The sequence below is a fragment of the Mya arenaria genome, chromosome 2, assembly GCF_026914265.1.
Source record: "Mya arenaria isolate MELC-2E11 chromosome 2, ASM2691426v1".
NCBI lineage: Eukaryota > Metazoa > Mollusca > Bivalvia > Myida > Myidae > Mya > Mya arenaria.
The window spans coordinates 52,168,981-52,196,954 of record NC_069123.1 but is presented as its reverse complement, the minus strand read 5'-3'; the positions used below and the strand labels follow the sequence as shown (position 1 = coordinate 52,196,954).

Here is a 27,974-nt window from a genome sequence, read left to right as displayed (position 1 = left end):
TGTTGATTTACATAGACAAAGCCAAATTCTATTCCAACTTGTGTTTTTGACTTGACATTCTACATGAAACAGACACTTCTATTTCTTGAAAATCCCGTGACCTAATTGGACACTAATTTTAGTTAATCTAATGAATTTATAGAAGCTGAACAAGGCAGAAGTAATGCACAACTTTATTGTAAAAGTTCTCAAACATTTAAATAAATAACATGGGTAAAATGAACATGTATAGATAACATCTCACGGGAATGCTTAATGCAGACTGTATTATTTTGTCTCTTGTTCACCATAAGTACTAAGCTTACATTGTAATAACACATTATGATTACAATACAGTCTAATGTTAATATCCACATCTACTCTAGCTATGTTTAATGCATCAGAAGACCATTTTATACATTGGCATTTGACAATCGAAACAACTAGGTTTACATTATCAACATACAAATCTGTGCACTACAAATAAAGTTTCATATAACTGAAAATATGCCTTACTACAAGTATAATAAAACAAAACTATAAAAAACACACATCACACAAACTTTAACAAACAACCCTGTTTAACAAGGATATCTATATTGTAAACAAACATTTACATATTATGTATAATTATCATACTTATGGCATTAATTAAAATGAACATAGATTAAAAAAATACACAAAAATAAATATACTACTCATTGAACTCTATTAAAAACTTGGAAAAAAGTTTGAAAACATTGCCATGAGCTGTGATTTGTTCTACTGCTATATATTTGCAAGGAGTACAGTTCTTCTTTTTTGTCAATATTATGAAAATAAAAACAACAAGAACACTTAAGTGGATGCCATTACAGTTCACCACACCATGTTTCAACCAGATTACCTGGACTTGCTACCTAGTTGTGTGGTGTCACTGTGTGCTAAGTTCCATGTGAATAGTTTGAACTGTTTCGAGAGCTATAACCAAGGCTTGTCAAAGTTTCAAGTGAATAGTTTGAACAGTTTTTGAGAGCTATGACCAAGGTTTGTCTAAGTTTCAAGTGAATAGTTTGAACTGTTTTTGAGAGCTATCCCCAAGGCTTGTCAAAGTTTCAAGTGAATAGTTTGAACTGTTTTTGAGAGCTACAACCAAGGCTTGTCTAAGTTTGATGTGCATAGTTTGAACAGTTTTTGAGAGCTATCCCCAAGGCTTGTAAAAGTTTCATGTGAATCATTTGAACTGTTTTGAGAGCTATAAACAAGGCTAGTCTAAGTTCCATGTGAATAGTTTGAACTGGTTTTGAGAGCTATAACTAAAGCTTGTCTAAGTTTGATGTGCATAGTTTGAACTGTTTTTGAGAGCTAAGACCAAAGCTTGTCTAAGTTTCATGTGCATGGTTTGAACTGTTTTGAGAACTATGACCAAAGCTTGTCTAAGTTTCATGTGCATGGTTTGAACTGTTTTGAGAGCTATAATCAAAGCTTGTCTAAGTTTGATGTGCATAGTTTGAACTGTTTTTGAGAGCTAAGACCAAGGTTTGTCAAAGTTTCATGTAAATAGTTTGAACTGTTTTGAGAACTATGACCAAGGTTTGTCTAAGTTTCATGTGCATGGTTTGAACTGTTTTTGAGAGCTTTCCCCAAGGCTTGTCAAAGTTTCATGTGAATTGTTTGAACTGTTTTGAGAGCTATGACCAAGGTTTGTCTAAGTTTCATGTGAATAGTTTGAACTGTTTTGAGAGCTAAGACCAAGGTTTGTCTAAGTTTCATGTAAATAGTTTGAAGATTTTTTGAGAGCTATGGTCAAGGCTTGTCTGGCAGTGTCTAGTATTTACAGGAACAGCTTCACATATAAAGCATTCCAAACATGGCTTGGAGAGTCTGGATTCAAGGGAAGATGTAAATGGAATGTGTGTTTCCTGTAAAAGCTGATGAATTATCAGAGTAGCTCATTATAGATCATGCAAGAGAGACATCAGGCCTCTCTCATCCATCATAGCCGCTCAGACAAATGGGAATGTAATCACAGTCTCATTCAACACCAGAGTTTACACAGACACCATTGCTTTTTAAAGACAATGAAAGTGATATTGACCATAAATGATGCTTTAGACAAATGTCACTTACCAAGGTCAGCAAGATGTATTACACACAGACCTCAACAACATTCTCTAATTATCAATACCGGTAGTGTTTTCACCCATTTATCTGCAAAAAAAGATCGCCAGACAAATTCTCATCTAACAAATCACCAAAATAATGTTTTGTCAAAGCACTTTGTCATAGCTATTTTTTTGGTCTTCCGAACCATCAAGTTGGGCGCTGACTGTATTGTTTAGACCAAAATTAATTTATAACTATCAGAGTGTTTGGCACAAAAAAGTTCTATACAAACCAGCATGCATGCCTGAACCATTTTACAACCCATTTAAAAAAAACACAATTAATTGATATACAGAACTTTGGATGTTTTCGTTGGAAGCTGGCAGAATCTGTCTGGCATTCTCATTGGTAGAACCATGAATGTAAACCATAGCAGTTTGCACATTAACCATATCGAAAGTCTATGATGTGGCAAAATGAATAAATATGGAATTAACATTTCTTGAGAAACATGGTTGCCTTCAGAGTGTGTTTGCAAACTGATCACATAGAGACGGACTCAGACAAGCTAACCTTGCTAACAAGGATACTTAGCTTTAACAACACAAGTCAATTACTACATCAATACCATAACAAGGAATTGTTATATGTAAGAACTATGATACTGTATTCTGTTAATAATGGCCATATACAAAGGAAGTGGGAAGTAATTTGTAGGTTTTATCAAGTTCTGTAATGAGTTTCTAATAACCATGTAAAGAGTTTTGTTGTATAATGAATGTTCCCAAACATTTAATTGAGCATTGGTTTTTATCAAGTTCTGCAATGAGGTTCTAATAACCATATGTATTTTTTTAATACATTTCTGTTGAAAAAAGTAAGTTTGATTATCTCCTTGTTTTTGCAAACAGAAATCAAGTACATATACATTTTATCTCCTCAGACACTCAAAGCTCTGCACAAAAAAGAACAAAATACAGTGACAGATTGCAAACTTGTTCCATTGCCATGAGTGTATGTAAACGATACTAGTACTGATATATGGTAAAAAATATTTTTAAATTACCCCTTTATAAAGAAGACAACACTATAATCTGAATACAAAATGTAACAGACTTGTGTTTAAGATGCCTCACTCCCCTTTCTGCGAATAATTTTATGACCACCATGTGTTGAACAAATCCATCACCATGGAAGAGCATGCCATCATAGCCATAAAATTCTGCTCAGAGGCAACATTATTCTGCACAATGTTTTAAGTTGTTGCCTGAAGTCTGCGTGTGCGTGATTTTTAAACTAATTTCAAAACAACTGCACTAGAACAGACCTCCTGAGAACGATGTGCATGAAAATTCCATGCTGCTTCAGACAGAGCTGCACTTATCTCAACATATAAATTGGAATAAACATCCTCATTAGCATTCTAGTAAAAACACTCTAGTCAGTAGCAAATTAATATAAAGTGGACTCTTAACTTATATTAAGATTTCAGGTATGTTATAACATTAGGATTGTGAATATTGAAAACAATTTTTAAAGCAAGGTAAAGTACTGGCTGCAGAACTACAACCAATGTAGTATGGTTAGGAGCAAATATTTGATGACGCTTTAAATAATTAGCTACTAATATGGCATGGTTACAAGTAAACTGTTGATGAGGCCTAAGACAAATACCAACCAATATGGAATGGATACAAGCAAAATGCTGATGAGTCCTAAAAGAAATACCTGTGTTTTAAAGGCCACCAAAACCAGACTTGTGAAAAACCCTCGATAGTTAAAGGGTTTCTTACCCTTCATAAAAAATGTCCGATCTTCTGATTTTTAGTTTTTGTTGACCATTGGTATTAATGATTAAATACACAATATTCCGAACTGACATGGTAAGCATTTGTGACTTGCTCTGCAGTTAAGATTGGACTTAAAAATCAAACAAACAAAAAGCTTTGTCCCTACCCTACCATTTATGAGACAACTGATTTGAACTCAGAGAAAGTTTACATCTGAGTCATGATAACCCACAATAAGCACTGTGAGGTGAACTTAAGGTAAGGACAATTGGATATTGGCAGTAATAATATAAACAAATATTTTTCAGACACTTTTTTAACATGCTGACTAAAACAGTGACTCAAAATATCTTGGTATTTAATGTGATAATAATTATATAATGCTGTTCTTTTTTATCAACCGAGCGTGTCAAGGTTTCTCAACTGTGGCCGCAAACCTGCGTGCCTGCAGGATGCGTGACCTACTGCTGCAGCTTGACGAGGGCGTGTCCGGAGACAGGGTGGGGCTGTATCCCGGGCGACTGGAGGACGGGGGCTCCAGAGGCAGGCTGTCACACGTGCTCCGCAGGGCAGCAAACCTAACCACACACAAGCACACTAGTAAGACCGAGGACTCATAACAGTAATATGAGTACAAGATGATAGGCCTACTTAAAAATCAAATATTTTTAGACTACAATTTTTATAAATAGGGACTTTCTCCGTAAACATAGTTCTACATCCATGGAAACTTAATATGGCAACTTAACTACCTGCAAATAACCTTAAAATGTACAGATGTTTCTATATTTTTCAGATTTAAAGCATTCTACCGTGTTAGATTAGTTATTCATTGTACACTTTTAACAAGTGTATTTCAGGAATAAGAATAAAATATTAAACAAGAAATTTAACTAAGAATTTCTGTATTTATATCTATAATTATAAAATTTATAGAACATTGCCTTACACTTTTTGACATTAACCACACAAGTGTTGATCATCATCATTCCATGTTACCTATGACTTGCTTTCCATAAAATAACTCAACTTTTTTCAGCATTTTAAAGCTAAACATTTCAGGTATGAAAACTAACTCTGTTTTAAGTACAACAACATTACTTGACATTTATGTTTGTCAAGCATTTGTTTTCTATAAGCACAGGGATTTTATGACCATCAACAAAAATAATTATCTGATAACAACCGGTGTCATTTCTATATTTCTCATGTTGTATGAATGGAACGAAGCAATTATTAAAACAGTAATATCGTTTAATCACATAATTATGACAATGACGTCAAAAGTACAGAGTGTGTCCAGGATTCTCTTCCTCAGATTAAGTCACACAAACATCTGATGTTCTCATATAGATTAATTTCAAATACTTTTAATTATGACTCATTTCAGTATTAAAAAGATACCCCAAAAAGTTTACAGAATCTCTGCGAACTCCCTCATGCATAGTACACTTAGTTGGATTTTTTTTTTCCACCTTAATTTCTTATTCCAGAATATGTTTATTATTTTAGTTAAGGCCTAGTGAATGACTCTCTGGCAGCATTTGTCTAGATGTTCCCTAATTTGTAACATGTTATATTATCTATTCTCAATCAATCAGGACATTTCTTGTCAATTTTATGTCTTACAACTGATGAAAGGCAGTAATAACGTATCACTTTTTCTCCTTCCTCAAAGAAATGATCCAATAAGTGAAAGCCTGCCAGTAGCAATTTATAGCTTATATGTGAGATTGCCCTGGCTGCGCCATACATGTGGGTGAGGCTCTCATTCATTAGGAATCAATAATCTTAAGTGGCCACTAATGAAGGGACTTACTTCTCCTCAAGGCTGCGCTCCAGACTCCTCATTTGATCATCAGCAGAGCGCATCTGGGAATCCATCTGACGAAGACTCACAACTGAAAATTCAAATGGATTTACTTAGGTTAGTCCCCAAACAGTTATACTTTGAAAATTAAAAAAATTCTTACAACAGAAATTCAAATCAAAAATCTTTTCCAAATTTGATGACGATGATGATGATGATGATGATGATGATGATGATGATGATGATGATGATGATGATGATAATAGTGATGATGGTGGTGATGATGATGATGATGATGATAGTGATGATGGTGGTGATGATGGTGGTGGTGACAATGATAATGATGATGACGATGACAATTATGATGATGATGATGTTGATAATGGCAACGAGGACAAATATGATGATGAAGATGATGATGATCCATTATTAAGAGACTAAAATTAACTTTTCCTGTTTGAATGTTAGAACTTACTGGTGGATGCAGACATGGGTCTCATGAGAGGAGCGCCTTTAGAGACATGCTTCTTGATATGGGCCTGAAGAAACAGAAAAACAATAAATGAATCACACCTAACAGTATTGACAACAAGAGCTGTCACAGAGACAGCGCGCTCGACTATTATGCCCCTTCAGTTTAAGGATTGAAAAGTTTGGGCGAAATGTGGATCACTGTAAAATTAGCTTATATTTCAATGCAATATATGATGTATTTGCAGAGATATTAACTTGAATGTGGTTACAAGTCCAATAATAAAGGGCCATTATTTTTTGCAAAATACAGTTATCTAACTTGGTTATTCAAGTAGGTTGGGTGGTTGAGTACTATTGTATATAGTCTCAATGCAATACATGAAGTAGGTGCTGAAATATTAACCTGTGTGTGCTTACATGCAAAACCTAACCAGAATTTCTAAGTCACATAATAAAGGGGCAAAAATGATATAATACGCCTTAATTAATTAAAAATGTTGAATAGGTGGGAGCCTGTGTATAAAGTTTTTAATGCAATACATGATGTATTCGAATTTCTATGTCAAATAAAAAAGGGTCATAATTGGAATTTAATGCAAAATAGAGTTATCTTACTTGGTTATATAAGTAAGTTGGATGGTTGAGTACCATTGTGTAAAGTCTCAATGCAATATTATCATGTAGTTGATGAGATATTAACCTATGTGTGCTTACATGCAAAACCTTAACCAGAATTTCTAAGTCAAATAATAAAGGCCCATTATTTTTATTGAATTCAAATAAGTGTTATCTAACTTCATTAATTAAGTAGGTTAGATAGTTGGGAATACATACCTAAGTTTCAATGCAATGCATGATGTATTAAGTGAGATATTGACTTAAAGGTGCTTGCATGCAAAACCTTAACCAAGGAGTGAAGCCGACGCCGACACTGACACTTGGGTGAGTAGTATAGCTCTCCTTATTCTTCGAATAGTCGAGCTAAAAATCAGACTAACGGTCTTTACTGGCATGTAGTAGCATATCTTGCGAGTAACATAAAGTATTTGAAGATAAAGACATGAATGTGACCTTTCCAGAATCTGATATTGCATGTAAGAGATTTTTATGCCACATTCATTCACAGTTGAATGCTTTATCTGTTAAAAATGACTGAGAATGACAATCTGAATTATACATACCCCATCGATTATCTCTAGGTCAGGCAGGACAACCTGGATGGCAGAAAAATAGTGAGGCATGGAGCCTTCAGGGGCACAGAACGGATTCTCCGCTACAAACAGCTCCACCAGCCCCGCCATACCGTCCAGGTGGTACTGAAATATACACACATTGTCATCACATGCTGCATAACCGAATAACCATATGCCTCATATTCTGTTAATTACTCATAGAGCTAATATTCTTATCAGGTTAAAGCTGATCCCTAATGGCCATCAATGGATAAAATATGACAAAAACTTTCAGTTCATCATATCTCAATTTGAATGGCATCATACTTTTGATAGCTTTGTCTACATCAGGTTTCCAGTATATAATGATGGGTTTTAGCGATGTCTGGTGACTTCATATTATCTGATATTACTTGAAAGGGTTATTCATGTACAGCAAGAATAGGGAAAAAATAATACCAAAAATAATTTTACAATCAATTATTTGGCCTAGAAGAATTGCAAAATACAAATGTAGTCCATTTCATGTCCTTTGCAGTTTAAAGGAAGCACAAGAAACGCCGCAATGCGACGAAACCAGGTTTTTAATGATTGACAGAAGAACTTCAACCTGTGTCTGTTTTTCTATTTTTAGTAACAGTGACCTTGAACCTAGGGACCCCAAATGCAATCCATTGAAAGGTATCCATAAACTCTTCCTTTATACCAAGTTGTGTCAGGATATGTCAACCCTAACTTAAGTTATTCAGTTTCAACTGTTTTTATATTTTCAGTAACAGTGACCTTGACCTTGAATCTAGGGACCCCAAACACAATCCCATGAAAGGTATCCATAAACTCTTCCTTTATACCTGCTTTGGTCAAGATATGTAGACCCTGACTAAAATTATTCAGTTTCAACTGTTTTTATATTTTTAGTAACAGTGACCTTGACCTTGAATCTAGGAACCCCAAAGCGCAATTCCATGAAAGTATCCATAAACTCTTCCTATAGACCAAGTTTGGTCAAGAAATGTCAACCCTAACTAAAGATATTCAGTTTGAACCATTTTTCTATTTTTAGTAACAGTGTCCTTGACCCTAGGGACCCCAAATGCAATCCCAGGAAAGGTATCCATAAACTCTTCCTATAGACCAAGTTTGGTCAAGATATATCAACCCTAACTAAAGTTATTCAGTTTCAACCGTTTTTCTATTTTTAGTAACAGTGACCTTGACCTTCACCCTCGGGACCCCAAACGCAATCCCATGTAAGGTATCTATAAACTCTTCCTGTACACCAAGTTTAGTCAAGATATGTCATCCAGAACTAAAGTTATTTATTTAACCATTTTTCTATTTTAAGTAACAGTGACCTTGACCTTGAACCTAGGGACCCCAAACACAATCCCATGAAAGGTCTCCATAAACTCTTTCTATAGACCAAGCTTAGTCAAGATATGTCATCCCTAACTAAAGTTATTCAGTTTCAACTGTTTTTCTATTTTTAGTGACAGTGACCTTGACCTTGACCCTAGGGACCCCAAACGCAATCCCATGAAAGGTATCCATAAACTCTTCCTATTGACCAAGTTTGGTCAAGATAAATAAAAACACAAACAACAATATCTTTAAATATAATGTTTTTGGTATTTATTTGTTATATTAGCCAACAATACCAGTTTAAATTATTTAAAAATCAAATTGGGTCACAAGGCATCATCATATAATATTATAACCAATGACTTGAAAAAATAAGCAATTGTACGTGTATAATGGATATCTAATGTGAATCTTGAACAAAATTCAAATTGGATGATAATATGTTTGAAAGAGAATTACTGACTTCAAATAACAAAGGCAGCATATATTTTTCATGTCTGTATTTTCCGCTTGCATGATTAGTCAAGAACATGTAATGTAAGTGTACGATTTCTTCAGAATGTTAACGACCTTTTAAAAACCTTATTTTAATTCTTTAACTGAAAATAAGCTGATAAGTGATAGGACGAAATAGACTGCTAAACCGCTGCAAGAAGTCTGCACGCGAGGACCTCATCTAAAACCAACACTGCACCTTGCCAGATCAGATGCCTTTCAGCCATAGAAAGATTATAACGAAGATTATATTATCATTCATGACAGTTATCTTGTACATAACAGACCACTTGAAATCTCTGGAGCAGAAAATTGCTATGCAATGTATTCTATTCAGGAACGGTCACAATGACTTACATTATCTAGATTTTTAACAAAAGTCCATAAAAAAAATAAAAAAAATTGTAACCTTACTAGCATGCATGATACCAGTTGGTGCTCACTTGCTTAAATTGTATTAATATTTCACTGAGTTGAACAATAATCACTTGTTTAGTTTATAGCTACATGTAAAATTCACTTACAAACTCATCCCAGTCAACAATTTCATTGTTGGTGAGGTCGAGGGTTTCTAGGCCGGGTAACTGGACGGGGATGGGAGACAACTCATGTATGTGGTTGTGGCTCGCCAACAAGTCCTGAAGGTTCCTGTAAAACAACAACAATTGGCAGCATTATACAAACATCGACAAAACATCCAATCATTCTTCATTGACTGATTAATTTTCATTTATCCATAGTAAAAACACACACAATTTATCATATCAGTGGTGTATACTAATTATATAATGTATTGTTAAAACTTAGAATACATTACAGACTACAAAGAATGATAAAGGGGAAGTTATCAAAAAAAGGCCTAGTGCTAAGATGGTGAGGATTATTCACCTTGCTGCAAAAGGAACTTATAGCTTCCTCTAAACTCGCTGATAATTTGAAGATGAAAAATTAAACCCAAAATTGTACACATAATACTTAGTAGTTAACGAGTTTGAACAGTTCAGTTTTCAAGCAGGAAAACAACAGAAATTTACCTCAATTTCCCCAGAGTTTTAAGACTGGATAACTGGTTATTAGAAATATTCAGAGTCTGGAATAAAAAAAATGTATTAAGCACATGAATTAAATATGGCCATATTTTATGATGCCAGAAACATATTAACATACAATCATGTTTAATTCATATTTAAGCAGTACCAAAGTAGATTAACTTACAAAAATGAAGCAAACCAAATGCAGACACAGGAAAATCATAAAAAAACAAACAATTAGGCCTTTTCAGACAGAATTATACTCGTCAAACGATGCCAAAAATGTAAAAACAAGTTTGCGGGTAAAATCTATTGTTTGAGGAGAAACGTGATCTAAGTATAAAACAGAACACTGTGAGATGGACATTGTCCATTGTGCTGCCAAAACAGTACTGCTTTAGAATGTAGTGAATAGAAAATAACAGGTAAATTCCAACTGCATTTTAAGAAAAGGTTCCCTACATTAAGCTTGGGAAGTCCTCGAAGTCCAGATAGGTCAGTGATTCTGTTTCCAGACAAATCAAGCTCGCCCAGACGCTTGCACTTGCTCAGGTCTGAAACAGTTCTGAGCCGGTTCCCTGCAGCATTCACCTCCTCCAGGTTCGGCAGATAATTAAGAGCCTGGAATGTACAAAAGGGGGATAGCAGGGTGACCAGAAGGAAATGGTCTACTAGGCTAGAGTATAAGAAGGGTTTTTGTCAGATTTATAGACACCTACATGAAACCAATTTGCTTTTTTACCTTTAACATCAGTATAAAAGTTTTAAACACAAAATACAATTAGATGAATATCTCACTTTTCACTACAACATTACAACAAATACACATAATAATTTAGACAATAGTAACAGCCTTACAGCAAGACTGTCGAGCATGTTGTAGCTGATGTCAAGGGTGGTGATCTGAACACACATTGACAACTCTGGCGGGTCAATCTTCAACAGCTGGTTACAGTCAATGCGTAAAGTCTTCAGCTTCTTCTGGCCTGATAAGCTCTTCCCTGGTTGATTTTAAGTAAGAAATAATGTAAGCAATACAAAATGCTTCTTCAGTTTTAATAAATGTATAAGCATGTTGTTTCTTTTTATTTCAATTTGGGATAGTAGATATAAAGATTTAAAAGAGATCAATCTATTGTAGAATCTTTCTTCAATTGTTTTTGAAACACATACATGGAACAAAAAAGCCAACTATCACAAATTACGCTCATCCACTTTTTAGGACACCATGTTTGTTGCTAAGTGGTTGTAAGATAGGTCAGCCAATACATATTCTGACCAAATTTGGTCCATGAAGGTTCAAAGGCTTCTTAAGCTATTGATCAGACAAGACCCATTTTAGGTTATTTCAACAATAAAAGGGCTTATTGATAACTCTTGATATGGCTGGTTAACATACTAGTCCAAGATATAATGCCCATTCACATTCTGACCAAATTTGGTGATGATTGAACAAAAGCTTCTAAAGTTATTGATGGGACAAGACCGATTTAAGGTAATTTCTTTAATCAAAGGGCGATAACTCTCCAGTGACTGGAGGGATATGAATGATCATCGAATTTGTCTGAGCAATTATGGTCACATTCAGACCAAATTTGGTAATTGATCAAAAACTACATATTTTAGGTCATTTCAATAATTTTGTTGTGACTTCAGGGATATGGCTGGTTATGAAACTTGTTTGATAAGTTAAGTCCATACACATTCTGACCCAATTGTGTGATGATTGGACAAAGGATTCTAAAGTTATTGATCGGACAAGACCAATTTTATGTAATGCTATAATTAAAGGGCGACAACTCTCGAGTGAATATAGAAATACGACTGGTAATCAAACTTATCTGAGATATTTTGCACATTCACATTCTGACCAAATTTTGTGATGATTGGCTTCTGAAGATATTGATTTGACAATACTGATTTTAGATAGTTTCTGTAATTAAAGGGCAATAACTCTTGAGTGACTACAGCGATATGGCTGGTTATGGACTTATGCCCATACACATTTTGAACAAATATGGTGATGATTGGACAAAGGCTTTTTAAGTTATTGATCCGAAAAAATACTGGGCGCTGCCTGCCTGTACGCCACAGGTGATACTATTATATGTCCTGTTCTATGAACATGCGTATAATCACTGTCTTTATCTTAAATATAATGTACCATATATATATACTAACAGCTTCCAACTTTGGGTATGTATCGTGGACTAGCGCTTAATGTATCTACCTATGGTTAAGCATGTACCTACCTATGCTACCTAAATGTACCTACCTATGCTACCTAAATGTATCCATCAATGACCTTACTCTACCTACCTATGAACTACATAATTCCTACATGTTCCACCAGAATTACATACAAATGGACATATGTATCTAACTTTCACATTCATGTACTGACCTATGACCTACATGTTTCTACATTTGAACTTATGTACCTTGTAACCTAAACATGTTTCTAAAATGATTTACATGAACCTACCAATGATCTTAATGTGACAACCAATGACCTGCATGTACCTACCAATTATCTACATGTACCTACCAATTACCTACATGTACCTTACCTACCAATGACCTGCATGTACCTACCTTTGACCTACATGTACCTACCAATGACCTACATGTACCAACCAATGACCTGCATGTACCTACCAATGACCTACATGAACCTACCAATGACCTACATGAACCTACCAATGACCAACAAGTACTTACGAATGACCTACATGTACCTACCAATGATCTACATGTGCCTACCTTTGATCTACATGTATCTACCAATGACCTGCATGTACCTACCAATGACCTACATGTACATACTAATGACCTACATGTACCTATCAATGGCCTGCACGTATTTAACAATGACCTACATATACCTACATTTGACCTACATGTACCTACCAATGACCTACATGCACCTACCTATAACCTACATGTACCAACCAATTACCTTCAAGTACATACTAATGACAAACATGTATCTACCAATGACCTAAATGTACCTAGAAATGCCATACCTATGACCTATATGTACCTACCAATGACCTGCATGTTCCTACCAATAACCTACATACACCTACCTATGTCCTACATATACCTACCAATGACCTGCATGTACGTACTAATGACCTGCATGTACCTACCTATGACCTACATGTACTAACCTATGACCTACATATGACCTGCATGTATCTACCATTGACCTACATGTACCTACCAATGACCTAGATGTACCTACCAATGACCTGCATGTATCTACCAATGACCTACATGTACGTACTAATGACCTGCATGTACCTACCAATGACCTGCATGTACGTACTAATGACCTGCATGTACCTACCTATGACCTACATGTACTAACCTTCAACCTACATATGACCTGCATGTATCTACCATTGACCTACATGTACCTACCAATGACCTGCATGTACCTACCAATGACCTGCATGTACCTACCTTTGACCTATATGTACCAACCAATGACCTACATGTACCTACTAATGACCTGCATGTTCCTACCAATGATCTGCATGTATCTACCAATAACCTGCATGTATCTACCAATGACCTACATGTACCTACCTATCACCTGCATGTAACAACCAATGACCTGCATGTATCTACCAATGACCTACATGTTCCTACCTTTGACCTAAATGTCCCTACCTTTGACCTACATGTATCTACCAAGTACCTGCATGTATCTACCAATGACCTACATGTATCTACCAATGACCTGCATGTACCTACCTATGACCTGCATGTACCTATCAAAGGCCTACATGTACCTACCAATGACCTACATCCACCAATCAATGACCTACATATACCTACCTTTGACCTCCATGTATCTACCAATGACCTACATGTACCAACCAATGACCTGCATGTATCTACGAATGATCTGCATGTCCCTACCTATGACCTGCATGAACCTATCAATGACCTACATGTACCTACCAATGACCTACATGCACCAACCAATGACCTACATATACCTACCTTTGATCTTCATGTATCTACCAATGACCTACATGTACCTACCATATACCTACATGTACCTACCTATGACCTGCATGTACCTACCTATGACCTACCAATGACCTACATATGACCTACATGTTCCTATTTATGACCTACATATGACCTACATGTACCTTCCAATGATCTACATGTACCTACCTTTGACCTACATGCATCTACCAATGATCTGCATGTGCCTACCAATGACCTATATGTACATACTAATGACCTACATGTACCTAACAATAGCCTGTATGTATCTAACAATGTCCTATATATACCTACCTTTGACCTGCATGTACCTACCAATGACCTACATGCACCTACCTATGACCTGCATACCTACATGTACATACTAATGACCAACATGTATCTACCAATGACCTAAATGTACCTAGAAATGCCCTACATATGACCTACATGCACCTACCTATGACCTACATGTACCTACAAATAACCTACATGTACCTACTAATGACCTACGTGTATCTACCAATGACCTAAATGTACCTAAAAATGCCCTACCTATGACCTATATGTACCTACGTATGACCTACATGTACCTACCAATGACCTACATGTTCCTACCAATAACCTGCATGTACCTACTTATGACCTACATGCACCTACCTATGTCCTACATGTACCTACCAATGACCTGCATGTATCTACCTATGACCTACATGCACCTACCAATGACCTGCATGTTCCTACCAATAACCTGCATGTACCTACCTATGACCTTGATCTTGTTGTGCTGCAACTGTAGACTCACCAGCTCCTTCAAACTGAAACAGTAATAGAAGTACATAAGCACATATTTGCAGCACAGTTAACACCATGATCCATCTGCACAATAGTTAGAAATATTATCAAATGGTGTACCTGGTATGTATCAGTGCTGGCGTCTGTCAAACATAAATGTTAATGTTGCAATATTACACTGATTAAAACCTTTTGAATGGAGCTTCAGTTTGTTTTTAAGACTTTTCAATGTTCGTTTAAGAGAAGCTATAACCAAAATCTAGGAATATAATATATCCTGGTATGTCCATTATTTAATGCTGTCATTGATATCATTATGATTAGATTCAGCTGTTGTTTTATTATCCACATTATTATCAAGACCGTAGTGAGAACCTGGTTTATTAACTTACGTATAAACTTCCGAAAAGTGTTCATTATTTTGATGGAAAGGCAGGAATCAACAAGAGCTGTCGTAAGACATGGCACTCTACTATACTTATACGCAGCTTTGTCTTAGTAATGACAATAATGTGTAATATGTGCCTGTCAAAAGCAAAAATAAATATGCCAAAGTAAGATATAAACAAGAAGCACTGCAATGTAACAAAAGAAGGGTTTTCAATGATTGACAGAAGAACTTTTGTTTTGAACTGTTTGTTTTTTTCAGAAACAGTGACCATGACCTTGACCTCAGGGGCCCCAAATGCAATCCCATGAAAGGTCTCTCCCTAAATAAGAAGTTTGGTCACAATATGTCATTCCTAACTAAAGTTATTCAGAATCAAAGGGTTATCTATTTTCAGTAACGTTGACCTTAACCTCCACCCTAGGGGCCCCATTCGCAATTTACTTAGTTTGGTCACAAAATCTTAACCCTAATCAGTACAAACCATTTTTCTATTTTTAGAAACAGTGACCTTGACCTTGACAATGACTCTTAGGGCCCAAAACACAATCTCATGAAAGATCTCTTTAAACTATTCCTATATAACAAGTTTGGTTTCAATATGACAATCATAAGTTATTTAGTACCAGCCATTTTTCTATATTTAGGCTCCAAATGTTATCCCAAGAAAGGTCTCCATAAACAATTTTATACGCCAAGTTTGGTCATTATAAATTATGTCAAACCTAACTAAAACATTAAGATACTAATGGAGGTTTTGACGAAGCTCTCTCATCCCCATGACAAAAAAACAACGTACATCATTATAACCACATTGTGAAAATCTGGTTGAAAAAGTAAACATGTGCCTGTCAAAAGCAAATGAAAAAAGTAAAAAGGAAAGTCAATAGGGCCCAAATTTGTATTTAGGGTCAATTTGGAGTTATATAACCTAATTGTAAGATGGGTGTCAAGAATTGTTCCCAAGTCAATCAAGGCCATAATTTGCATAAAGGCTAATAAGGAGTTATGCAACCTCAGTGTGTGATGGTCCTGAACAACTGTGTAAAGAATTTAGTCAATTGAATGAAGAGTCTTGGAGTTATATGTGTAAATGCTTACTTGCCCTAAAACTTTAACTAGACACCAACGCAGACGCCAACGCTGGGGCGAAAAGTAAAGCCTCCTCATTCTTCAAATAGTCAAGCGTAAATCTAACAATAAAAATCACCATATTTTTTAACTCACTTTTCTAAGCATTCAATTTTCCGCAATCTGTTGTCATATAATTTCAGTTCTCTAAGGTCCTGAAAAAAATTGAAATAAAAAGAAAATATAAGATCAATCAAAATGTTAAAAATAATAAATTATAGAAAATTGATGTGTCATGTGAATGTTATAGATGTACAAATAAGTGTGTCATTTGTATCGAGCCCTTGGCGCTAAGATTACTGAAAATTATATCACGCCTCCAAAATAAATGACGCAACGCCATTGGTCCAGGACTGGTCACGCAGTGAGCCCATATTTTTCCATATTGGGTCACTGAATTTATATTGTACCAAAATGGCTTTTATTTTCAGATTTATAAATGTTTCATTTAAACATGTTAATAGGTTGTCGATGTGATATATATACATTATGTGGTTAGTAGGTGACCTGATATGGGATATGGGGTCACCTACTTACCCCATAACTTATGATATTATTATAGTCAAAACCCATTGCCTTGAACACACTTGGCTCAATATCATTGTTGGCTCAAAGCGGATGTGGACGACCGATTTCTTTATACTTGATCCCCAAGGCTTGAGGTATTTTCACCAGTCTCTAGGAGTATGGGCCAATGGGTTTAGACAGTATGGCAGTTTGTATTTTCATTCTTTATTTTAACTTAAATCAGATGCAAATTGGCCTCTTTTGCAATCTTTCAAGGCTAAAAAAACATTTAATATGTGTAATTTGGTTTAATTTCTACATATTTTTTCTCTTCACATAGAGCCATTTAAAATCATGAAATTATACCAAAACAATATAGGGTTAGCAACCATCAAAAGTTCACATCGTCAAGTATTGGATACCTGAATAACTTTTCAAGGAAACTCATACTTCAGGATTGAAATATTCCTCAATCAATGTAAAACTACCTAAAAAAACATTTTGATAAAAAAAACATGGAAACAGTTTTCTTGAAATCTTGTTCTGAAATGGACCCAAGAATCATAGGGCATAAAATAAAAGTTGTTACAATAACAATGATTTTGAGTTGACATGCTCATTCAATAACACATTGATATAACAGAAAACAAAGTAAAATTGTGTAGCTTCCTACCTTGTTGAATTCCAGATTCTGTATCTGCTCAATAAAGTTACAGGACAGATCTAGCACTTTGACTTTCTTGAACTGAAAATTAAAACACTCAGATAAAGATTTCTGATCACTTGTAACATGAATGTTTTTTACATTTATATTTGTCAGTTATCAAACCTCTAAACTATTGCATTTTATACAGCATAAAGAATGCAATGTTGGATGACTCGTTTATGTGGATTAAGATGTTTGTGAATGCTCCACAGTCAAGTAGCCACAGACAAATTGATAAAGGATATTATTTCATACTACAAGATCCATTCCTCACTGTGATGTATGCTACCCGTAGACTATGAGACCATGTACCTTTTCCATGTGGTCTATGTGTGTGAGCTCGTTCATGTGAAGGTTGATCTCATAGATTTTGTTCAGGTCTGACTCCATGTTCTGAGCAAGCTGTAACACATGCATTGATGGATGTTTATGACCAAACTTTATACATTCATGTGTTACAATAAACCATTTGTTAATTACAACAAAACAAAAAAATTATTTTCATATCATTTAAGAAATCCTTTAACATTTTACACCTATACAATAGTAAAACTGGTATGGTTTATTGAAATAAAAAAACACTATATGTTACCATCCATTGCAACAACATTAAACATAAAAGTATGAGCTAAACCATGTATAATCATTTACTATTTCCTCCGGATCTATGGTCTTGTGTTGCTTTTTCCCGTTTTCTCCACCATGACCATCAGAAATCTGACTTCTGGCTGACCCTGGTGACCTCCTGACCTTGGAAGACCCTGGCCTTGATCTTTGTGAGGGAATGTCATAAAACTTGATATCTTGACCTTCCAAGTCGTCTTCTATGGCTACATCATTTACATCTTTGATACTGTTAGACTTTTTCACTCTTGATCCTGGCATTGCCCTTTTCCCCTTCGTGCTGCTATTATTTGTGATACTGGAGGTTGATCTTGAGCTTTGCTGCCCTGAAGAGGTTTCCTGTTTGCTGGCTGCAAATAGACATGGTAAGACAGTAAATCAATATTCAATGAAGATAACAAATTAAAACAAAAAATCTCAAAGTTTTAAATTCCTTCCATCAATTATTTAAAAGTATACAGAATCATAGATAATGACTATCGGATCAGACCAATTCCTTTTCTTCATTTTAACTGACTTAATTTCATTACATTTCCACTGAAACAGACATGTGCAATGCCCATGTGGTACCTGATGATTTCCTGGTGCCCTCAGACCCTGCTGTCCTTGAGCTTGCAGGGGATGTCCTCTGTGCCTTGCCCCGAGAAGAGCTCACTGTCAACATGTTTCTGAAATTGCTTATATATATATCATACAAATACCTGTATATGTCCAAAATAGTGTTTTAAAATTAATGTTAAACTTAGTAAAAACAATCATAAATGCCTAACTTACACCAGTGACCCCCATTTAATTCCCCCAAGAGTACTCACCCACGAGACTGTGGTTCCTCCTGCTGGTCTCCAGGGCTGGGATTGGGCAGATTTACATTAGCGGTACCTAGGTATTTTTTCATAAGCTGACCAGCAACTGTCCGCTCACTGGGCCTGTAGGCATAAAATAACCTTTTGACAGTCCATTTTTTGACATTGGAACACAGTAAAGAAAGAAGATATCATAAACAACACAAACATTTCCAGATAAGATTTATAATATTATAAAATATCTACTCCCACTAGGTATCCCATTTTTGTACAGATAGTGTTATTGAATACCTGTCTGGCATCCTTGAATAGACAGTGTCCTGAATGTTTACATCTCCTTTACTACTGGTCCTCCTTATTCCAACTCGGCCAGCATTGGATTGTGCTTGTCTAGATGACCCAGCTGATGACCCGGATGGTGGCCTTGCCTGGTAGCTCTGAACCTGGTCAATGTCTGTACCACCAACTGGTATAGCCATTCCCACATCACTTTGAAGAAAAAAATCGGCATTAAAGATCAAATTAAACTTTTCTTATGTTTATACATGTAGTTAACTATAAAATAAACAATTTAATTAACAATGAAACTTATTTCCCATTTATATGCTTTTCAAAAATTCATTTTGTAAGTTAACTACTCAGTCATGATAAAATATTTAAGATAATAACTACATATTATTAAAGGGACTCTCTCATACTTGAAAGGCTAATAGTTATGCAGAAAATTTCTATACATGAACAAATATTGTCTTTGAAATCATCAATATTGAACTGTATAAGTAACACAATTTGAACGAAAAGCCCTTCATGCACTGCTGAAAATACTACTGTAAAATGTGTGTTAAACACGGTCCCTGGACTTACCGAAATATGACTATTTACCGAAAGACAGATAAAATTACCGAAATACGCATGAAAGTTACCGAAAGACGCCTCCTGATGCATTTATTTTATTGTTTTTATATTAATATTATTCAAATACATTACCAAACCAAATTTTAGAGAAAAATATTAAAATATAATGATGTAATAGGCAGTTGAAATTTCAGTGTTTGAGATCGAATTCCGCGTGCCGACCTGCCATCCGAAAGACAGATAAAAGCTTCCAAAATAAACAATAATTCCAATTAATGATGATCTCATAATATTCATATAACTAAAACACACTCGTAAAAATGGAAAAGTATATGAAAATATTTACTTATTGTTCAATTGAATAAAGACAATATGTCAGTGAAATAGTTGTCTCCCTTCGCCAACCGAAAGACGATTTAACGCAGGTAAAAATAACTTATTAGTTGTTGTATTATGAAAATGATTATAAATTTGGATTCAAATAATAGCATTTATATTCTTATGGAAATGTTAGATCAATAAACAGCATTTGAAAGTATTTTGGAATATACTTGAAACATTGCCTTTGAAATAGGTCGAAAATGTCGCTAAAATCATTTCGCTAAAATCATTTTCTTTTAAACTAACTTAGATCTACAGTATAGTTTAGGGCTTTCAAATTATAATATTGTTTTATATGAAAATTGAAAAAAGAAGTTTTTAAACAGCGAAGTTCTCATCTTCAGATAAATTAGCTTACTTATGGACAATAATAACCAGACCACACCAAATGCACAAAATCAGGCAATGTTTAAAACAACATAATTATCACCCGGTATATGACACCCCACAAAGTAGCGGCACGTTTTTTGGGGGACAGTTTGGTATTAATGAAAGTGTGTTAATTTGGGTAAACCCTTTTCGGCTCTGTGGCACGTGTTGAGTAAATACCATAATAATTACGCATTAAAGGACCGCAGTACATGTACATTTATAATTGCGGGTGATTTTCACACAAATTGACGGCTTCATTTGAAGATTCATAAATAACAATCGCAAGTAAAAAGGTAAGTTATTGCTGTAAGTATTAAAGAAGTCCAAATTAATAGAACTTTACACTCTGAAATCATGAGTTTCCTTGTGCTATATGTGCTGTTGACTGCAGTAGTGATCAATGCATACATTGTTCTAATTGTAGGAATTGGGTCCATGCTAAATGTTCTGAATTGTCCGAACAAGACCTTAAGTCTTGGAGTGCCAAAAACCTCAAATTTGTTTGTAAATCATGTGCATTAAGCGCCCACGTACTTCAGAAGACTCAGACTAATCCAAATCTATTGCAGACACTGGAAATACAGGCTATTATTTCTAATGCATCACGCTAAACCATAAAAAATAAAGTATTTTAACTTTAACTGTTTGATTTCAACGATAAAGATATCTACATAGTTAATAACAATTATTGCACATAATAATGAAACATAATTCAATTCGGGCAACGTTTTTGCCATGCACATATGAACTTAGGTAGCAACAACTTCCTTTTCTTCATGGTCATATATACGCATGGTGCATTCAAAGGTAATTATTAATATATCAATCTTATAACTCAAACTCAATTTTATTGTTTGTATGTCTGACACATTTGTTTGTAACACAAGGTGATTTACATGTATATGTCTTGTCAATGATTTAAATACATATTGTAAGTTAATCATTTGATTTTGTATTTGCAGCGTTCAATATTTCATGTAATTTTATTATGTGTATGACTTATGTTTTATGCAGCCTTCCATGTTCGATGTTAATCAAATGTATATGTCATGTATGTAGAGAAATGATGAAAAATAAAATAAAAATTTAGTATTAAGTTAACTGTATATATTTGTCATGTTTTTACTTCACCTTAAACATATCAATAAATCGTATTTCAGTTGAGAACAGTAGAATACTCTTATTGGCTAAATAAAGGAAATTCTTTTGTCAATAAACTCATTATTTCTAGATATTATTTTTGGCTACAATGTGTAAAATCATCAAATATATATGAATATTAAAAATAAATACAATAGCAAACGTCTTTCGGTAAATTTCTATCATGTTTACTCCAGTTTAACCATATCCATAAATCGTATTTCGGTTGACGACAGGAGATAACTCTATTTGACTAAAAAAGGGAAATTCTTTTGGCAATTAAGTCATTATTTCTAAATATTTTTTTATAATTTTTGGCTACAATGCGTATAATCCTTTATATTTACAAGATTATTTAAAAATAAATGCATTAGAAGGCGTCTTTCGGTAACTTCCATGCGCATTTCGGTAATTTTATCCGTCTTTTGGTAAATAAGCGTATTTCGGTAAGTCCAGGGACCCTGTTAAACATGATAATACAATGACACCATAATGCTGGTGCAAACTTTAAAGTGGGTTTCTCAATCAGTGATTAATAAATTTGCTGGAATATAGGTATACTTTGGTCAATAACGACTTTTTACTGAAAGAACAGTAAATTTAATGAATGTTATTTAAATGAATATCGCCATAAGATTCCAATTTGTGAGAGAGTACCTTTAATTAAACTAATTTCATAAAAACTTTTATTTGAGACAGCTCTGCCACGCACCAAATTGTAAGATAACATGAACTTTTACAGGTGCATGTCGCGAAAATGTATGCCATCATTATTGCTACATGTTAAACTAACCTTTTGTTTGCTCGTCTCAACTTATTTCCGCTACTTATAGGCAACACACCAACTTGACGCCCAAGAGATTTTGGTATTGTACCAGGCTGTTGCATTTTTATCCTCGCTTCCATCGCTTTAACGTTGTATATTATTAAAATGTCATCTTTGTAATTTGTTTACCCTAGATATCCGCCATATTGAATTCCTGACTGGTATTCCTTTTTAATTAAATAATAATTCTGACGGAAGACGAAACATCATAATCCAGTCAAGCACTTGTTAAATTTGACAGAACGCGGGAAAAACTGTCATACCAAACTCACGAAATGTTATTTACAAATTAAAAATATTAATTCCGAAGTATTTCCTAAACTGTATTATTTATCAGTTTTTATGATTGTTTAAGTGACTGGTTTAATTCAGATCGCATCCAACTGGCCAATTAAATAGGTTTCCTCATGGCTGCTGTTGCAAGGTTAAGAACACTAATGAATTATTAACTAGATATCGTTTTCTTATGACTTGGCCAGGAGGGCAGCTGACTGCACTGTATCTTTCTACTTTCAAATGTTGTGCTATATTGGGAAGTACTTATTTTCTCAATGAAAATTCTGTGTCAGGATTGCAAAACCGTGAACTCTACATTGTACATATCTTCTAATAAAGTGATTTACACTGTGACATGCATTTAAGCAAATTAACATAGAGTAAAGTAGAGTCATGCTATGACTTCAGACAATAATATATTAGAAAATGCCTTTATTTAGATGCATTCAAACAATCATAATGACAAATGTTAAATTGTGAATTTGTGTTTCATTTTTGATAAATTGAGGCTTTAAAAAATATGACAATTTCAAAGATGCCCCTTAGGACAGCTATAAAGTGGCCTAAGTATTATGGTTTTGACATTGTTGGTCAAGGGCCCTGTTTTGTTCTCCTTGTTCAGAAGAACAGTGTGGCGTACAATTCTGGGCTTCAGCCAGGAGACCAGATCCTGGAGCTGGATAGCCATGATGTGACACACTTGAGTGCTGATGCCATTAAAGCACTTGCTAAGCATAGTAGAACTCAGCCTCCAACACTTGGTGTTGTTTCCAGGCTGCTTCACGTGGATGTTGTGGGACAGAAGCCAATGGGACTCGGTTTTGTGGTGCACGAGGACCGTCCTGTCACAGTGTGGACTGTGGAAGAAGGCGGACCCGCCCAGAAAGCTGGAATCAGACCAGGTAACATGTACTTAAACCTTGTATTACTCCATCAGTATCTTCAAGTATAAAGTGTTGTTCAAAGTGACCCATTTATTTATTTATTTAAATACAAACAAAACAGCTATACAGTTGGTATTTTGAGCTTCAAACCATCCAATTTTCAATTGTGATACATGTATGAATGCTTTCTGGCAACATGGGGGTATTTTTTACCATAATTTCAAAAAGTTATCACCTAAAACGGTAATGTTATTAACTATTATTTTCACTTCAGGTCATGACTCACCATTTAAATAAGTACTTTTTTAAATTGAGATTTTTAGTGTTTGATCAAATCAAAATTGAGAGAGACACCTTTTGATATCTGCATGGTTCATTTTCTTTCTTTTAAAAGTCTTAAGTATGAATTCTCTTTGTCCCTTAACCATGGAACTTTCCATGATGAAATGACCTAAATGAAAAGTGTACGCATAGCCTTTACTTTTTACCTATATAGATTTATAAGTAAAAATTAAATACTAACAACAAAGGTGACATCATTGTGGAAGCAAATGGTAGAGTGGTGAACTCAGCAGTGGACCTGAAACCCTTGCTGCCGATCCACTCCCGCATGGTTCCAATCAGCTTTATACCGGTGGGAATGCCACATACAGCCTCCCTGAACAGCCACTCAAAGACTAACGGGCAGTCACCCAGCCAGGGCGCCCGGGTCAGGAGGGCTAAAGATCTGCATGATATGGTAAGGTGTTTGTGTACCTCCGAATGAGTATTGGAATGTCAGGCAAATAAAAGACTTAATTTATCTAGTTAGCTTTCAGTTGTCGGACTCATGTATGGTCACAACTGGAATTTAGATTAAACTTATTTGTTTTTACAACAATTGTGAAACAAGTTGTGACAACATTATACCAATCATGTGGTGAAAACCAGAGTACCTAAAGAAAACCCACTTGTCTGGCATGGTGACCACAAACATAGTTGTCTTGTATTCTCCTCTTAAATTCAGACTCATTTGCAATGTTAGGATTTACATTTGGTAGATAGTAGTGAAATAGAGTGCACATAGCCTACACTGTGATTAAAATGGAATTCTCAAAAGACTCTGCCGACAAATACTCAAAATACAATTTACTTAATTTCCCGAGTGTAAAACAACTGGTTTGCCGAATACCGATTCAAAGTTTTGGATATTAGTCCTTTGGAAATCAAGATTGTGATAAACAGAAAATGTATGATATTGCCTATACAGGAGAAATATACATTCACAAGAGGCCAGTGTTAACAACATTATTCAGATTATTGGCATTTAATTCTACTTAATTACAACTGTGTAACATCTTGCCTGCAGAATAACTTCTGTGATCGATATACACAAACTTGTATACCTCTGACCAAATATGATTTATTATCGGTAATGCTAATGCATATTTAATAATGTACCAACCTAGATTGGTCTGTATCATTCTCTGATTTTTCTTTGTTGTAGTTGACTAGCTTTGTTATATGTTGCTATAGACTGTCAGGATGTTTTATTTCCAATAATAAAGACTTCATTGACATGGCACCATAAAGACTATCAGGACAAACATTAAATTCTTCTTGTTCTACTAAAAGCAGTAGTGAGTGCATTTAAAAAAATAGCACACAAAAATGTCAAAATCCAATGTCACTATTAGTTAGACAACAATATAAGTAGGTTGTTCCTTCTGGAGATTTGTAAAATACATGTTGTATGTGTGAAAGGCATCTCTAGAGATATATGATTTTTTTTTTCTGACTTGACTTCTTTGTTGCAGTAGACAGTCTATGAATGGACTTTGTGATAGAGGCAGATAAAAATGTTTGATATATGGTGGATAGTCTGCTACTGACTGTGATAGATAGTCTGCTACTGACTGTGGTGGATAGTCTGCTACTGACTGTGGTGGATAGTCTGCTACTGACTGTGGTGGATAGTCTGCTACTGACTGTGGTGGATAGTCTGCTACTGACTGTGGTAGATAGTCAGCTACTGACTGTGGTGGATAGTCTGCTACTAACTGTGCTGGTTAGTCGGCTACTGACTGTGGTGGATAGTCTGCTACTGACTGTGGTGGATAGTCTGCTACTGACAGGTGGATAGTTTGCTACTGACTGTGGTGGATAGTCTGCTACTGACAGTGGTGGATAGTCTGCTACTGACTGTGGTGGATAGTCTGCTACTGACTGTGGTGGATAGTCTGCTACTGACTGTGGTGGATAGTCTGCTAATGACTGTGGTGGATAGTCTGCTACTGACTGTGGTGGATAGTCTGCTACTGACTGTGGTGGATAGTCTGTTAATGACTGTGGTGGATAGTCTGCTACTGACTGTGGTGGATAGTCTGCTACTGACTGTGGTTGATAGTCTGCTACTGACAGTTGGATAGTTTGCTACTAACTGTGGTAGATAGTCAGCTACTAACTGTGGTGTATAGTCCGCTAATGACTGTGGTAGATAGTCTGCTACTGACTGTGGTAGATAGTCTGCTACTGACTGGTGGATAGTCCGCTACTGACTGTGGTGGATAGTCTGCTACTGACTGTGGTGGATAGACTGCTACTGACTGTGGTTGATAGTTTGCTACTGACTGTGGTGGATAGTCTGCTACTGACTGTGGTGGATAGACTGCTACTAACTGTGGTGGATAGTCTGCTACTAACTGTGGTGGATAGTCTGCTACTGACTGTGGTAGATAGTCTGCTACAAACTGTGGTGGATAGTCAGCTACTGACTGTGGTTGATAGTCCACTACTGACTGTGGTGGATAGTACACTACTGACTGTGGTGGATAGTACACTACTGACTGGTGGATAGTCTGCTACTGACTGTGGTTGATAGTCTGCTACTAACTGTGGTTGATAGTCTGCTACTGACTGTGGTAGATAGTCTGGTACTAACTGTGGTGGATAGTCAGCTACTGACTGTGGTGGATAATACACTACTGACTGTGGTTGATAGTCCACTACTGACTGGTGGATAGTCAGCTACTGACTGTGGTTGATAGTCCACTACTGACTGTGGTGGATAGTACACTACTGACTGTGGTGGATAGTACACTACTGACTGGTGGATAGTCTGCTACTGACTGTGGTTGATAGTCCACTACATTCTATGGTAGATAGTCAGCTACTGACTGTATTGGATAGTCTACTACTAACTGTGGTAGATAGTCAGCTACTGACTGTGGTGGATAGTCAGCTACTGACTGTGCTGGTTAGTCAGCTACTGACTGGTGGATAGTTTGCTACTGACTGTGGTTGATAGTCCACTACATTCTATGGTAGATAGTCAGCTACTGACTGTATTGGATAGTCTACTACTGACTGTGGTAGATAGTCAGCTACTGACTGTTGAATGGATTGGGAGGATGAAGCTAATCAATGTAAAAAGCAATCACTGCTGTCCTGAATTATAGATGATATTGACAAGTTTACACATCTTCCGCTTGCTGAATGGCAAGTAATCAGCACTCTACCAAATAATCTTGAACATATTAATATGGTTTTAATATCATTAGTGGAGCAGACAAGGGTTATGAAATTGAAAAAAAAATATGCTGTTAATATTTGATTAATATCTTGGGAGGAGCGCAATGTTTGCCATCCTGCTGTCTTCCTGTCAGATCAGTAATTGTGCTCTACTTGTCTGATAGTGCTATTAACTTAGATCCCAGTATTTAAAATGAGCACCAAGAAAAGAATGCAACTATCAAGTGCTGAAATATATCTGTTCCCATGCATCCTACATGGTCTGATGGAGCAATGTTTTAGTCCTGCAGAATATGCTGGCCCAATAGCAATTCTGTGTGTGCAATAAAATGGAACAGAACTAGGTGTCCAGGCATTATAATTTAAGGATAAGGCCAAAAAAAAAATACCTGTGTTTCCGGTAACCCGACCGACCCTATTTTTTTCTCGCCTACCCTAATCTTTTTTTAGACATAAAAGTAAAAAAAAAAAAAAAATTAAATTCTATCTTAGAAAAATATATTTCTTTAAATATATTTTTATTATTTTCGTTGTTTGTCGTTCAATGTCCCCGAAGAATATACTTTCATTCCT

At 35.5% G+C, this 27,974-nt stretch overlaps 2 protein-coding genes across 5 annotated transcripts in view; one reads left to right on the top strand and one right to left on the bottom strand.

Moving 5' to 3' along the window:
• Positions 1 to 22,859, bottom strand: LOC128243301 (internalin I-like). The gene is made up of 17 exons (XM_052960992.1): positions 22,699 to 22,859; positions 19,449 to 19,646; positions 19,167 to 19,280; positions 18,925 to 19,022; positions 18,382 to 18,704; positions 18,043 to 18,132; positions 17,698 to 17,769; positions 16,614 to 16,672; positions 14,969 to 15,021; positions 11,057 to 11,199; positions 10,661 to 10,819; positions 10,202 to 10,257; positions 9,692 to 9,815; positions 7,320 to 7,454; positions 6,140 to 6,203; positions 5,674 to 5,755; positions 1 to 4,432 (listed from the first exon to the last, which is right to left on the bottom strand). The coding sequence occupies exons 1-17, from the start codon at positions 22,809 to 22,811 to the stop codon at positions 4,264 to 4,266; spliced, it is 2,052 nt and encodes a 683-aa protein (XP_052816952.1). The 5' UTR covers positions 22,812 to 22,859; the 3' UTR covers positions 1 to 4,263.
• Positions 22,860 to 23,491: 632 nt separating this feature from the next.
• The window catches only part of LOC128243357 (delphilin-like), a 71,709-nt gene continuing 67,226 nt past the window's right edge, over positions 23,492 to 27,974 (top strand). For all 4 annotated transcript variants that reach the window (XM_052961118.1, XM_052961101.1, XM_052961110.1 and 1 more), the window contains exons 1-2: positions 23,492 to 23,909; positions 24,422 to 24,630. In XM_052961118.1, coding sequence (XP_052817078.1) covers positions 23,528 to 23,909; positions 24,422 to 24,630 — 591 coding nt within the window. In that variant the 5' untranslated portion in view covers positions 23,492 to 23,527. The remainder of the gene's footprint in view (positions 23,910 to 24,421; positions 24,631 to 27,974) is intronic.